This window comes from Pelophylax lessonae, assembly GCF_965119305.1.
Source record: "Pelophylax lessonae genome assembly, chromosome: 9".
Classification (NCBI taxonomy): Eukaryota; Metazoa; Chordata; class Amphibia; order Anura; family Ranidae; genus Pelophylax; species Pelophylax lessonae.
The window spans coordinates 257,001,091-257,017,286 of NC_138776.1; the positions used below are offsets into that span (position 1 = coordinate 257,001,091).

The following is a 16,196-nucleotide window of genomic DNA, read 5'->3' on the forward strand; positions in this document are numbered from 1 at the left end:
CTGGTGTACAGTATCTCGTCCTCATTTGTCGGGAACATGACGTTATATTGGGGAATAGAGATGGACCTTTCATATGGTGTACAGTATCTCCTCCTCGTTTGTTGGGAACATGACGTTATATTGGGGAATAGAGATGGACCTTTCATATGGTGTACAGTATCTCCTCCTCATTTGTTGGGAACATGATGTTATATTGAGGAATGGAGATGGACCATTCATATGGTATACAGTATCTCCTCCTTATTTGTTGGGAACATGACGTTATATTGAGGAATGGAGATGGACCTTTCATATGGTGTACAGTATCTCCTTCTCATTTGTAGGGAATATGACGTTATATCGAGGAATGGAGATGGATCTTTCATATGGTGTACAGTATCTCCTCCTCATTTGTTGGGAACATGACGTTATATTGAGGAATAGAGATGGACCTTTCATATGGTGTACAGTATCTCCTCCTCATTTAATGGGAACATGACGTTATATTGAGGAATGGAGATGGACCTTTCATATGGTGTACAGTATCTCCTTCTCATTTGTAGGGAATATGACGTTATATCGAGGAATGGAGATGGATCTTTCATATGGTGTACAGCAGGGGTCTTCAAACTATGGCCCTCCAGTTGTTCGGGATTTCCAATTACCATCATGCCTGTTCATGTCTGTGAATGTCAGAGTTTTACAATGCCTCATGGGATGTGTAGCTCCGCAACAGCTGGGGGGCCGTAGTTTGAGGATCCCTGGTGTACAGTATCTCGTCCTCATTTGTCGGGAACATGACGTTATATTGGGGAATGGAGATGGACCTTTCATATGGTGTACAGTATCTCCTCCTTATTTGTTGGGAACATGACGTTATATTGAGGAATGGAGATGGACCCTTCATATGGTGTACAGTATCTCCTCCTCATTTGTTGGGAACATGACGTTATATTGAGGAATGGAGATGGACCTTTCATATGGTGTACAGTATCTCCTCCTTATTTGTTGGGAACATGACGTTATATTGAGGAATAGAGATGGACCTTTCATATGGTGTACAGTATCTCCTCCTCATTTGTTGGGAACATGACGTTATATTGAGGAATGGAGATGGACCTTTCATATGGTGTACAGTATCTCCACCTCATTTGTAGGGAACATGACATTATATTGAGGAATGTAGATGGACCTTTCATATGGTGTACAATATCTCCTCCCCATTTGTTGGGAACATGACGTTATATTGAGGAATGGAGATGGACCTTTCATATGGTGTACAGTATCTCTTCCTCATTTGTTGGGAACATGGCGTTATATTAAGGAATGGGGATGGACCTTTCATATGGTGTACAGTATCTCCTCCTCATTTGTTGGGAACATGACGTTATATTGAGGAATGGAGATGGACCTTTCATATGGTGTACAGTATCTCCTCCTCATTTGTTGGGAACATGACGTTATATTGAGGAATAGAGATGGACCTTTCATATGGTGTACAGTATCTCCTCCTCATTTGTTGGGAACATGACGTTATATTGAGGAATGGAGATGGACCTTTCATATGGTGTACAGTATCTCCACCTCATTTGTAGGGAACATGACATTATATTGAGGAATGGAGATGGACCTTTCATATGGTGTACAGTATCTCTTCCTCATTTGTTGGGAACATGGCGTTATATTAAGGAATGGGGATGGACCTTTCATATGGTGTACAGTATCTCCTCCTCATTTGTTGGGAACATGACGTTATATTGAGGAATGGAGATGGACCTTTCCTACAGTATAAAATATCTCCACCGGACTTTATTATACATTAGGTGATATTGCCACGGATAACAATAGATACTTCTCCATCTTTCATGGAACACTTTGGACCCAATGTACTCAAATTCCATTAAAGTGGGAAACAATTTTGTCACAAAATAGTATTTAATATTTAGCTAAAGATATGAAGATCTGTCAAGTTGAAGTCACTTCTAATGAATCTGCATCCCTTAAACTTGATTAAGGAATTTAGAAAATTTGAAAGTTTTCACATTTAGTGTTTTTTGTACTGACCTGTGCTGCCATCAACAGAAGATTCCTCCTCTTTAATTGTCACCATTATTCCAACTTCCTCTGAAGACTGCTGATCATCCTTCACAAACATTTCTTCTTCTTGTTTAATATTGACTTTCATATCTTTCAATTCTTCACCCTAAAAAAGTCATGAAAAAAATTATTGTACAAACAAGAACTTTAAAAAACTGAGACTAGGTAGAAAAATATAAACAGTCTACCTGATGATGGTGAGGGATGGTGTGACCTTCCTGTGTGGAATCCTGGGAATACAGAGGACGGGGACATCTTTCTGGTGGGTTCCCATTACTGGATCCATCTGTAGGAAACACACACACTGACTGAATACATTGTTTCTATGTGTTTATCAGATGATGGGGGATCTAGGTGGACCCTCCGTACTGCTCTCTCCTTTACAATAAAGTCTCCTCTTACCCTGTGATGTGAGGGGCGGCTTATTCTCCATCATGACGTCCTTGTAGAGATCCTTGTGTCCTTCTAAATACTCCCACTCCTCCATGGAGAAATAGACAGTGACATCCTGACACCTTATAGGAACCTGACACACACAATGATACAGTCACCATCCAGACACATCCCTTGTCTGTTACTGGATAATGTCCCAGAATTCCCGGCACCGCTCACCTCTCCTGTCAGCAGCTCAATCATCTTCTTGGCAACTTCTAGAATCTTCTTTAAGCTAATACCCCCAGTTTTCAAGGAAAGAGGAGGGGGGTATTCTGTGATTGCATAGGGTACATAAGGATGGCTTGTAAGTGTCCATTGCTCACCAGATGTCTTCTTCACCATTTCATAATTCTATATAAAAAAAGGCATAATCAATTATTGTTATGTACCTTTCCAGAATCCTCCTTCCCTCTCCGGTCAGGTCTGTGTTTTATTAATAGAGATAAGAGTAATGTCATGTGACCTCCCAGAATCCTCCTCACCTCTTCGGTCAGCTCTGTGTTTTATTAATAGAGATAAGAGTGATGTCATGTGACCTCCCAGAATCCTCCTCACCTCTCCGGTCAGGTCTGTTTTTTATTAATAGAGATAAGAGTGATGTCATGTGACCTCCCAGAATCCTCCTCACCTCTCCGGTCAGGTCTGTGTTTTATTAATAGAGATAAGAGTGATGTCATGTGACCTCCCAGAATCCTCCTCACCTCTCCGGGCAGATCTGTGTTTTATTAATAGAGATAAGAGTGATGTCATGTGACCTCCCAGAATCCTCCTCACCTCTCCGGTCAGCTCTGTGTTTTATTAATAGAGATAGGATTGATGTCATGTGACCTCCCAGAATCCTCCTCACCTCTCCGGTCAGGTCTGTGTTTTATTAATAGAGATAGGATTGAGGTCATGTGACCTCCCAGAATCCTCCTCACCTCTCCGGTCAGGTCTGTGTTTTATTAATAGAGATAAGAGTGATGTCATGTGACCTCCCAGAATCCTCCTCACCTCTCCGGTCAGCTCCGTGTTTTATTAATAGAGATAAGAGTGATGTCATGTGACCTCACAGAATCCTCCTCACCTCTCCGGTCAGGCCTATGTTTTATTAATAGATATAAGAGTGATGTCATGTGACCTCCCAGAATCCTCCTCACCTCCCGGTCAGGCCTATGTTTTATTAATAGAGATAAGAGTGATGTCATGTGACCTCCCAGAATCCTCCTCACCTCTCCGGTCAGGTCTGTGTTTTATTATTAGAGATAAGAGTGATGTCATGTGACCTCCCAGAATCCTCCTCACCTCTCCGGTTACCAGGTAGATGATCTCCAGGGTGAGGTCCAATATCCTCTCAGTCAGGTGACTCAAGTTCTTGTCCATCTTTAATCATGTAATTTTTACAGAATGCTCCTCTCTGCGGATGGATAATAAAAGTCATCTGAACTGTAGGACTGGTGATAGGTATATATAATGTGAGGGAGACAGGTTAGGGATTATCTGGCTCTTGCCATGGCATGGTTGGTAAGTTTGTTATATATGGACACGTAGTCCAGTCATTTTGATGTTTGAATGTTACTTTGAGACCTGCGTACCTTGCAGCCTTTTGGACTGTGAAATGGATCAAAAATATCCAATTTTTGTATTTTATTTTTTTTAATGTTTAAAATGCTTATTTTAGATTTGCCTACTATAACGGTTTAAAAAGATTCTCCTCAGCCCTAATTTATACAGTGGGGAAAATAACTATTTGATCCCCTGCAGATTTTATAAGTTTGCCCACCTGCAAAGAAATGAATGGTCTATAATTTTTTTATCATAGGTGTATTTTAAATGATAGAGACAGAATAATAACCCAAAATCCAGAAAAAAACACATGATACAAATATAAATTAAGTTGCAGTTAAGTAAAGCCCCGTACACACGAAAAGAAATTCGGAAGGGAAATTTTGTCCGACGACCGATCTGCCGATTTTCGTATTGTTAGTATGGTGCTTTCGACAGCCGACTCCGACTTTTCGGCTGACAAAATCCTGATGTGCAGGCATTAAAATTTTTGTCCTCTGTCAACACAACGTCCGATTTTCGCCTCATTAGTACAGATTTAGACGGGGAAAAATCTTATGAGCAAGACTAGGTATGCTCAGAGATGAAAGAACACATACAAAGCAATCCAACACATGACATCACTTCTGAAGTAGAATTCTGTCGTACGGGAAAATTTGTGTGCAGTCTAGAGCACATTCCAACCAACAGACACCACTCTGGACAAAAGACGGACGACCGGTCGGCGGAAATTAGTTGCGTGTGTACGAGGCTTAAGTAAAAATAGGAATTTGATCCCCAAGAAAAAAACATGATTTAGTAGTTGGTGGAGAAACCCTTGTTGGCAAGCACAGAGCTAAGGCATTTCTCGCAGTCGGTGACCAGGTTTGCACACATCTCAGGAGGGATTTTGGTCCACTCTTCTTTACAGATCTTCTCTAAATCCTTAAGGTTTCTTGGCTGTCACTTGGCAACTCAAAGTTTCAGCTCCTTCCATAAATTTTCTATAGGATTAAGGTCTGGAGACTGGCTAGGCCACTCCATGACCTTAATGTGCTTCTTTTTGAGCCACTCCTTTGTTGCCTTGGTGGTATGTTTTGGGTCATTGTCATGCTGGAAGACCCATCCATGACCCATCTTTAGAGTTCTGGCTGAGGGAAGAAGGTTCTCATCCAAAATTTTACAATACATGGCCCTGTTCTCTGGCCCCTCAATGCGGCAGAGTCGGTCTATAGCTTTAGCGGAGAAACAACCTCAAAGCATAATGTTTCCACCTCCGTGCTTGACTGTAGCGATGGTGTTCTTAGGGTCAGAACAAGCAACAGATCACCTCCCGATCACCTGTCAAACACCTCTGTAAAGAGATCCACCATGGATCCCTTTTCAGAGCTGCAGCAAGGTTAGTCTTACGTCTAAACGTAGCCTTAAGCCCCATACACACGATCAGATTATCGAACGATCTGTCGTCTGTTTTTTGTGGCATGCTAGACTGAGGTTTTTTCATACGAATTTTCCCGTACGACAGAATTCTAATTCAGAAGTGATGTCATGTGTTGGATTGCTTTGTATGTGTTCTTTCATCTCTGAGCATGCCTAGTCTTGCTCTTATGATTTTTTTCCGTCTAAATCTGTACTAATGAGGCGAAAATTGAACGTTGTATTACGGACAACAAAAATTTTATAGCCTGCAAACCAGAATTTTGTCAACCAAAAAGTCGGAGTCGGCCGTCGAAAGCACCATACTAACAATCCGAAAATCGGCAGATCGGTCGTCGGACGAAATTTCCCTTCAGATTTTCTTATAGTGTGTACGAGGCTTTAGGGTTAATGCCAGCCTGGCTCCCGACAGTAGTTGGGCTTCTTGGGGGTTCTAGGTAATTTTCTAGCAAAACAATACAGATTTTTACTTGTCAGTAAAACTGTCAGAAAAGGCCTGGTCTTAATATATTTGATCTATTGGCCCACCTTTTCCTTTTCTCCACTTCCTCTTCCTTGTCCAGGCATGAATGGGGTAGAGTACACGTGGCGATTATGCAGCCCAGCACGTGGCATCCCACCATTATAGGATAATGGAATGGAGCCAGCGCAAGACACTTTGGCTTTTGGTTGTTGGAGCTCCTCAGAGAAGTTCAGACAAAGGGAGGACCCGTGACACATAGAGAACTTGATTCAGGTGGATGCCATCTGTCTTAAGCCCCGTACACACGCAACGATTATCGGCCGACCGATCGTCCGACTTTTGTCCAAGTTGTGTTTTGTTGGTTGGAATGTGCCTAGACTGCACGGCCAACAAAATTCTACTTCAGAAGTGATGTCATGTGTTGGTTTGTTTTCTTTGTGTTTTTTCTTCACTGAGCATGCCCAGTCTTGCTCATCAGATTTTTCCCTGTCGAAATCTGTACTGACTGCACGAAAATCGGCCGTTGTGTTGACGGCCAACAAAAATTTTATAGTCTGCACACCAGATTTTTTTCGACCGAAAAGTCAGAGTCGGTTGTCGGAAGCATCATACTAACAACCTGAAAATCGGCAGATCGGACGTTGGCCGAAAATTCCCTGCCAATTTTCGACGCGTGTGTACGGGGCTTTATAGAGCTGAGGCCAGGTGGATAAAAGGTTTATCGGAGAGTGCCATCATTTTCTGATCCCCAGATGTTGGATACCTGCCCAAAGGCTATTGCCCTACTGCAGAAGTTATTAGTAAACCTAGAAATTCAAAGGCCATCATTGGCGGCTCCCTACTGAAAAAGCTTGACATATGGCTGTCAGTACTGTCAAGAGTCCCTAATCTGGAACAAATGGTTAGATCGGGAAAGGAAGACGTCCTTCTCCAGAACAGTAGTGTCTTCTCTGTATGTGTCAGAGCTATAGAAAGGAATAATAGAAATTCATATATTTTAGATGTATCCGTATCTGCTGTAGACAGCAGACATCACAGTGACTACGGAGGACGAGGACGGAACATGACGGGGGGGTTACAGGGTGTAAATAGAAAATAATATCTTATTACCTCCTCTGCTGCCAGTTCCAGCAATGTCTCCTCTCTACTTCCTCCCGAACCACCTCTCACCTGGAACCCCTTGTCTGCATCTAACATCACTTCCTGTCTGTGCGTCCCATCTATTTTTGTGTTTGCGTTCCATCGCTTTTCGTTTTTGCGTTTTAGATGGTGAAAGTGAGATCACCATCTTGTGGAGAAATTAGGAACTGCAACCATCGTTGTGTGGCCAGACATACACTCACCGGCCACTTTATTAGGTACACCTTGCTAGTACCCGGTTGGACCCCCTTTTGCCTTCAGAACTGCCTTCATTCTCCATGGCATAGATTCAACAAGGTGTTGGAAACATTCCTCAGAGATTTTGCTCCATAGTGACATGATAGCATCATGCATTTGCTACAGATTTGTCGTCAGCCCATCCATGATGCCAATCTCCCGTTCCACCAAATCCCAAAGGTGCTCTATTGGATGAGATGTGGTGAGTGTGGAGGCCATTGGAGTACAGTGACCTCATAGTGACATGATCTGGTGAGTGTGGAGGCCATTGGAGTACGGTGACCTCATAGTGATATGATCTGGTGAGTGTGGAGGCCATTGGAGTACGGTGACCTCATAGTGACATGATCTGGTGAGCGTGGATGTCATTGGAGTACGGTGACCTCATAGTGACATGATCTGGTGAGTGTGGAGGCCATTGGAGTACGCAGGGGTGTCCAAACTATGGCCCTTCAGCTGTTCAGGAACTACAATTCCCATGAGGCATTGTAAATCTCTGACATTCACAGACATAACAAGGCATGATGGGAATTGTAGTTCCTGAACAGCTGGAGGGCCATAGTTTGCACATAGCTGGAGTACGGTGACCTCATAGTGACATGATCTGGTGAGTGTGGAGGCCATTGGAGTACAGTGACCTCATAGTGACATGATCTGGTGAGTGTGGAGGCCATTGGAGTACGGTGACCACAGTGACATGATAGCATCACGCAGTTGCTGAGGATTTGTCAGCTGCACATCCATGATGCCAATCTCCCATTCCACCACATCCCAAAGGTGCTCTATTGGATTGAGATGTAGTGAGTGTGGAGGCCATTGGAATACAGTGACCTCATTGTCATGTTGAATAAACCAGTGGTGAGATGATTTGAGCTTTGTGACATGGTGCATTATCCTGCTGGAAGGAGCCATCAGAAGATGGGGACACTGTAGTCATAAAGGGATGGACATGGTCAGCAACAATACTCAGGTAGGCCATGGCATTTAAACGATGCTCAGTTGGTACCAAGGGGCCCAAAGTGTGCCAAGAAAATATCCCCCACACCATTACTCCACCACCACCAGCCTGAACTGTTGATCCATGCTTTCATGTCGTTTAGGTCAAAATCTGATTCTAACATCTGAATGTCGCAGCTGAAATCGAGACTCATAAGACCAGGCAATCTTCTATTAACCAATTTTGGTGATCCTGTGCAAATTGTAGCTTCAGTTTCCTGTTCTTAGCTGACAGGAGTGGCACCCGGGGTGGTCTTCTGTTCCTGCAGCCCATCTGCTTAAAGGTTGGATGTGTTGTGCGTTCAGAGATGGTTTTCTGCATACCTTGGTTGTAACAAGTGGTTCTTTGAGTTACTGTTGCCTTTCTATCATCTGGAACCAGTCTGCCCATTCTCATCTGACCTCTGACATCAACAAGGCATTTTCCTCCACACAACCGCCGCTCACTGGATATTTTCTCTTTTTTCCACCATTCTTTGTAAACCCGAGAGATGGTTGTGTGTGAAAGTCCCATTAGATCAGCAGTTTTTGAAATACTCAGACCAGCCCTTCTGCCACCAACAACCATGCCACGTTCAAAGTCACTTAAATCCCCTTTCTTCCCCATTCTGATGCTTGGCCTGAAATTCAGCAAGTCCTCTTCATCACGTCAAGATGCATTGAGTTGCTGCCATGTGATTGGCTATTTAGCAATTTGTGTTGTGTAATTGAACAGGTGTACCTAATACAGTGGCAGGTGAGTGTATGTGGACACCACTACCAATCATGGACTTCAGGTGTTTCCAGTGAAGGGTCCTAGTTAATGCTACATTCATACAAAGACATTTTTGGACAAATGTGCTCTTCCAACTTTTTTTTTTTTTTTTTAAAGCCCGTGGTGTATGAACACACTCAAAAGACTTACACCCGGTGCATAAAAAAGTGCACATACGCAAAACGTGAGACACACAAAAAGTGCAAAAGGCGTACACATAGCCCTCCTCCGAAGAGGAAGGGCCCTAACCCTGAACCCCCGGGGCGTAAGACTCTTGACGGGAACTAAGGTACTCACTATGGCCTGCCCAGCCAAAGCCAGGATGACCCCATTCTCCGGGGGGACTGCCGAAACAGCTCACCCCAAGTACTTGGTGGGGCTCCCCCGAAGGGAGACCCCATGAGAGAGGGCGAACTAAGCCAGAAGGCCATGTCCACCCCCTCCCAAGACGTTCAGGGCAGGCCCGAGGACCTACGCCATACTTGTCGTGCCAGTGAACAACCAAAAAGGGACAAACGTGACACACAACAAAACAAAAGGAGTGGGGAAAGGGAAGTGGAGAAGTGCTGGGTAGTGTCAAAGTGCAAGACCTTGACAGGCCCCCCGGCCAGGAATAAAAAATTCCTCTGGTGCTGGCCAAAAGGCCCGTCCTAAGAGGCAGGTGCGAAAAAAGTGTGATGTGGTGCAGTTACCAAGGTGGCAAAAACTCAAAAGTGAACTGCGCCTCACCAATGAGAATTACGGCACCCCTGGGCTGCCACCCCAGGGGCACATACACCACGGGCTTTATGTAACAAATTAGGCAAGGTCCTTTTCTGGTCCAGCTTGACTGTGCCCCTGTGTCCAAACCGGTTCCATAAAGACATGGCTTAACCAGATTGGTGTGGAGGAACTTGAGTGGCCTACAAGTTCCAACCTCAACCCTACTGAAAACGTTTGGGGTGATTCGGAAGATTGATTGTGAGCAAGGTCTTCTCACCCAACATCAGGGTGCCCATGCTGACCCGTGTCCACAACCAAAAGTAAAAGATAAACCTGCCTCTTCAATGTGTAACTTCAAATTGGCACTTTAATATGATGGGTGGCCTCATTAAAATGAAGAAGGCTAGAGGATGGTGTCAAGCTGGCTGGGGTGGGGTCTGACCTCCGGCCTCCCTTCACACTTGTACCGGCTCCACTCCTGAAATGAAATGGCTTACTCTGATTTCACCGCACAATGTGAGCTTCTCACAGTATGCATAAGAAGCTGCAAGTCAGATAGAGCCCGCCTCATTTTGGCTGGAGAACGTTCATTATCATCAAGCGCTTTCCTCTCCAGACTGGCTGTCCCTAGCCCACCTCTTTCGCTCATTGGATTTCAGTTCTTTCATTTATGGAGGCTCAGCGTCACATGTAGGCATTACCTGTGGTGGTCTCCTCTGGACTGACACCCTTCCATCAAAGCATTTTGGTATTTGCATAACTACTCCCAAGAGCCATCCCACTACTTGCATCAGCATTGAGGAAGGGTGCTATGTGCAGCCTTTCCACCGGCCATGATCTGCCCGCCACATTGCATAGAGAAGCTGAGAGACCCACTGATGACATAAGTGGGTCTAAAATAAGGTAAGTAATGAAACCAGAGAGGTTTTATATGAAAAATATCATTAGCTTGTTGATGGGGGCGGGCAAATAATAAACAGATTAACCTTCAGCTTTAATTAATCAAATGCTAATTAGCAAATTTAGAATTTTGTAATAAAATATAAAATATCCTCAACCGTAAAAATCTATTTTTGATCAATATGATTTTATTATTACTATGTAGTATCATAATATACATGATATTTTATTGTATTATTATATTATTCAATGTACTTTATTGAATATATATTGAACTTTATACTTTATTGATAACTGCTCGATTATTACTAGACATTACCCAGACAAGCCTCTATTACCTGCAGGAAGAGCTAATTTAAAATGTAAGAAGCGATCGTTGCGATAACATTCTGTTTGCTGTACCGTATTTTGATTATTCATTCTTTAAGCAGATCTGCTAAACAAATATACGTAGCTGCCCCCATGTTTTTATATATTCACACATTCTACACTCGTTGATAAGAATATATACACCAAGGTGATGGTTTATGATAATTTTTATTTATAAAAAATATATATACATTGTAAAATTGATTGTAAAAAAGATTTCCATTTATAAACTGCCAACACTTTTGTATGGAAAAATTGCCCCCTTTGAAGATCGTCAACCTCCGCTATGTCCTCTTACATCTCCACTTCTTCGATTGGAAGATCTTTCAAAAAGGGTCCTCTCCTCCTCTTCTTTAGTTTGAGGGGTGCACTGAGTAGTAGTAAAGTATCAGTCCACAAAATGGTTACTTTGTATCTCTTAGGGACTTCTGCGGTGAGACCTTTGCTCTTAAAGCTCTTGAAGACCATTCCAAGGCGAGAAAACCATGTGAGCACCCAAAGATGGCTAAAAAAAGCATGTGAGGGGAATAAAAAAAAAGTGGGAGCACCTTAAGGAATTCATCCCACGGAATTCATCCCATGCTTGGAAAAGCATCAGAGCACTCCAAAGTGGGTAGAAAAAAAATGTGGAAGCACCTCAAGGTGGGTGGAAAAAACATGGGATCACCTTAAGGTGGTTGGAAACACATGACTTCATCCCAGGGGGCTGGGAAAAGCTTAGGCGCACTCCAAGGTGGGTAGAAAAAAAAACGTGGAAGCACCTCAGGGTGGGTGAAAAAAATAGGAGCATCTCAGGGTGGGTGGAAAAAACATGGAGGTAATCCCAGGGGGCTTTGAAAAACACAGGAGCATGCCAAGATGGGTAGAAAACCATGTAAGTACCCTAAGTTGGCTGGATAAAAAGGCATGTTAGGAAACCACAAGGGGAATAAAAGAAAAGTGGTGGCACCCTAAGGTGAATGAAAACCAAGAGTTCCTCCCAGGGGACTTGAAAAAGCATAGGAGAACTCCAAAGTGGGTAGAAAAAAAAAAATATGGAAGTACCTCAAGGTGGGTGGAAAAAACATGAGAGCACCTTAAGGTGGTTGGAAACACATGACTTCATCCCAGGAGGCTGAGAAAAGAGTAGGAGCACTCCAAGGTGGGTAGAATAAAACAAGGAAGCACCTCAGTTTGGGTGAAAAAAAAACATAGGAGAATCTTAGGGTTGTTGGAAAAACATGACTTCATCCCAGGAGGCTTGGAAAAAATGTAAGAGCACTCCAAAAAGGTTAGAAAAAAACATGGAAGCATTTCAAGGTGGGTGGAAAAAAACATGGGAGCACCTTAGGATGGCTGGAAAAAAATGAGGTAATCCCAGGGGGCATTGAAAAACACAGGAGCATGCCAAAATGGATAGAAAACCATGTAAGTACCCTAAGTTGGCTGGAAAAAAAAGGCATGTTAGGAAACCCCAAGGGGAATAAAAGAAAAGTGGTGGCACCCTAAGGTGAATGGAAAACCAAGAGTTCCTCCCAGGGGGCTTGGAAAAGCGTAGGAGCACTCCAAAGTGGGTAGAAAAAAAATGTGGAAGCACCTCAAGGTGGGTGGAAAAGACATGGGAGCACCTTAAAGTGGTTGGAAACACATGACTTCATCCCAGGGGGCTGGGAAAAGCGTAGGCGCACTCCAAGGTGGGTAGAAAAAAAACGTGGAAGCACCTCAGGGTGGGTGAAAAAAAAATAGGAGCATCTCAGGGTGGGTGGAAAAAACATGGGAGCACCTTAAGATGGTTGGAAAAACATGGAGGTAATCCCAGGGGGCTTTGAAAAACGAAGGAGCATGCCAAGATGGGTAGAAAAACCATGCAAGTACCCTAAGTTGGCTGGATAAAAAGGCATGTTAGGAAACCCCAAGGGGGATAAAAGAAAAGTGGTGGCACCCTAAGGTGAATGGAAAACCAAGAGTTCCTCCCAGGGGACTTGAAAAAGCATAGGAGCACTCAAAGTGGATAGAAAAAAAAATATGGAAGCACCTTAAGGTGGTTGGAAACACATGACTTCATACCAGGAGGCTGGGAAAAGCGTAGGAGCACTCCAAGGTGGGTAGAATAAAACGTGGAAACACCTCAGGGTGGGTGAAAAAAACATAGGAGCATCTTAAGGTGGTTGGAAAAACATGACATCATCCCAGGAGGCTTGGAAAAATGTAAGACCACTCCAAAGTGGTTAGAAAAAAACATGGAAGCATCTCAAGGTGGGTGGAAAAAACATGGGAGCACATTAAGATGGTTAGAAAAACACAAGGTAATCCCAGGGGGTTTTGAAAAACACAGGAGCATGCCAAGACGGGTAGAAAAACCATGTAAGTACCCTAAGTTGGCTGGATAAAAAACATGTTAGAAACCTCAAGGGAAATAAAAGAAAAGTGGTGTCGGGGTTATTGGGGGTTGATTAAAATAATAATAGGTAAAAAGAAAAATGATTTTAAAAGCCATGTATATTTCATATTATGCATATAAGAGATTCTGAACAGGATGGCGTCCATCTTGTTTTTAAGGTGAAACAAAGTTCATATATATACTTGTTAAACAAAATGTCTCTCACAGGCTTACAAAGGGTCTATGGTTTCAACAGAGATCTTTGTATTTCTATGTAATCGTAAATAAGATTTCTTTTGACATCTTGATCAGATAAAATTTAGTCAGTCTGACGCTATGTTAAAGGGGGTGATATCTCAGTCTGTCTATAAGTATTTAACAATAGACAATGGCTCAGTGTTTCTCATCAAACATTTAAAGATGAACTATATAAGTTTTTTTAAAGGTACATAATTATATGTGAGACGATATTAGCCATAATTATATTATTATATTATGTAAGGCATATACATATATATTTAGGAATGTTATATCACATTTTGGGTTTATATTCTCATAGTAACAATCTTACTTAGAATTATTTTTCTAATAAGTGTAAGGACATGTGTATCTCGTCACTAGTTACCTCATTTCAGAGAAGTCTAGTCTAAGTGCTCAAAGTGTTGTAAATCCTACAGGCCAGACATCTTAATTGACAGTGTATGGCATGGTCATATAAGTAATGGCTTCTCACTAGCCGACAGGTCAATAGGTCATCAGATAACAAATTGTTTTAATTATGTTAAATACAAAATCTAATGAACGGTACGATACTGCCCTCTGGAGGCGAAATACCAGGTGCAGTCTTGAGATAATTTCAGATTTCCATATAAAAATATTATATTGTGTTAAATAATATAATTATTGAAATGGCATTACTTGCCAAGATGAATGATGGAAATACAGGTGGACATTTATGTATGTACTGGTAGTCTGGACAAAGTTTTATGTTGTGTTATATGATTAATCTCACATATAGAGGAATCATCCTTAACTTTATTAGACCAAGTATGGGGTTAATTATCAAAAGGGGTGTGTCTCTGACCTCACTAGTTTAGGTATAGAATATCCCGACCAATTGGGATAATGTTTCATCCCTTTGGGTTTTACTTATGGTAATTTTTATAGCTCTTTGTTCTTACCATATAAAAGACCAACCCAGATGAGAGAGAGGACACAACACTTTACACTACTGACAACACACCTCACACTTACACCACACACGCTATTACATTTTTCAATAGACTCATCCAGACATACTCCCTAATCCACATCATTCATCTGAAACTTGAAGGGAATCCACCATCTTAAGAAAGGCATCCATCTTAGGACTCTAGCGGCCATCTTAAGTGTGGTAATTATGCCTTGCTGTATTATTTGATTTTATTCAACAATTGTTTATTCTTTCCTTATATGTTTTATATTGCATATTTAAGGGTAATGAGATTACAATCCCAGCCGTATAAGCCATGGTATATTTTTCTCTAAAAAGCTGATTTTTGTTTTTATACATTTTTATTAATATCAGATTTAGTGCATTATTTGCAATTTTAAGTCTTCCGTTTTGCATGGCTTATTCTCATTCCTTCTGCAGTGGAATGACTTTGGGCTATGTGATTCGCAGACCATTGTAGTCTGTTTATATAGAACATTAATTTATGGCTTATACTATACCTGGGAAGAAATGGTAATCTTGCTTTTACTTTGGTTTCACTTTCACTTTGTTTTAGTTTCACTTTGTTTTACTTTCACTTTCATTATTGAGCTAAACATCACATTGCATTGATTATTTGAAGTTAGTATTTTTATGTAGAGTTATTTTTGTGTCACTTCTTGTTTGATCATATATTGTGTTTGCATGTCTTGAGAATAAATATTTTTATATATATTCCACGCTGTAGACTGTACTCACTAAGATTGGTATATGCTTTTAAAAAGAAATTAATCAATTAAAAAGAATTCTCGACATTGATTTATGGAATAAGTGGAGACTCTCCTACAGCACAGATCTTTGCTTATTAACCATAAATAAATACACTGCTATATTCAGAGCAGTATAAATATTCTGACATAAGTACGAGCGCAAGATATTTATTATTAAATATTCTTACAGTGGTGGCACCCTAAGGTGAATGGAAAATCAGGAGTTCATCACAGGGGGCTTGGAAAGCGTAAGAGCACTCGAAAGTGGGTAGAAAAAAATGTGGAAGCACCTCAAGGTGGGTGGAAAAACATGGCTGCACCTTAAGGTGGTTGGAAAAATATGACTTCATCCCGGGGTTTGGAAAAATGTAGGAGCGCTCCATAATAGGTTGAGAAGCCACGTAAGATTCCTCAAGTTGGCTGGAAAAAAAGCATGTTAGAAACTCCAAGGGGAATAAAAAAAATTATGGGGGCACCTTAACAAGGCAGGAAAAAAACATGAGGTCATCCCAAGGGGCTTGGCAAAGTGTAAGAGCACTCCAAGGTGGGTAGAAAATAACGTGGAAGCACCTCAGGGTGGGTAAAAAAAACATAGGAGCATCTTAAGATGGTTGGAAAAACATGACTTCACCCCAGGAGGTTTGGAAAAAACGTAGGGGCACACCATGATCGGTAGAAAAACCATGTAAGCACCCCAAGTTGGCTGGCAAAAGGCATGTTAGAAACCCCAATAAAAAAAAGTTGGGGCCCCTAACATAGATGGAAAAACATGAGTACATCTCAGGGGGCTTAAAAAAGCAGAAGAGCATTCCAAAGTAGGAAGAAAAAATGTGAAAACACAT

General features: G+C 41.9%; 1 protein-coding gene across 1 annotated transcript in view; it reads right to left on the reverse strand.

The window, feature by feature from the left end:
* The window catches only part of LOC309564400 (uncharacterized protein), a 29,645-nt gene that overhangs the window by 2,515 nt on the left and 10,934 nt on the right, over positions 1-16,196 (reverse strand). Inside the window, exons 8-9 of the mRNA XM_082269028.1 lie at positions 2,689-2,862; positions 2,044-2,182 (exon numbers count right to left, since the gene is read on the reverse strand). Of these exons, the coding sequence (XP_082125154.1) occupies positions 2,044-2,182; positions 2,689-2,862 (313 nt within the window). The remainder of the gene's footprint in view (positions 1-2,043; positions 2,183-2,688; positions 2,863-16,196) is intronic.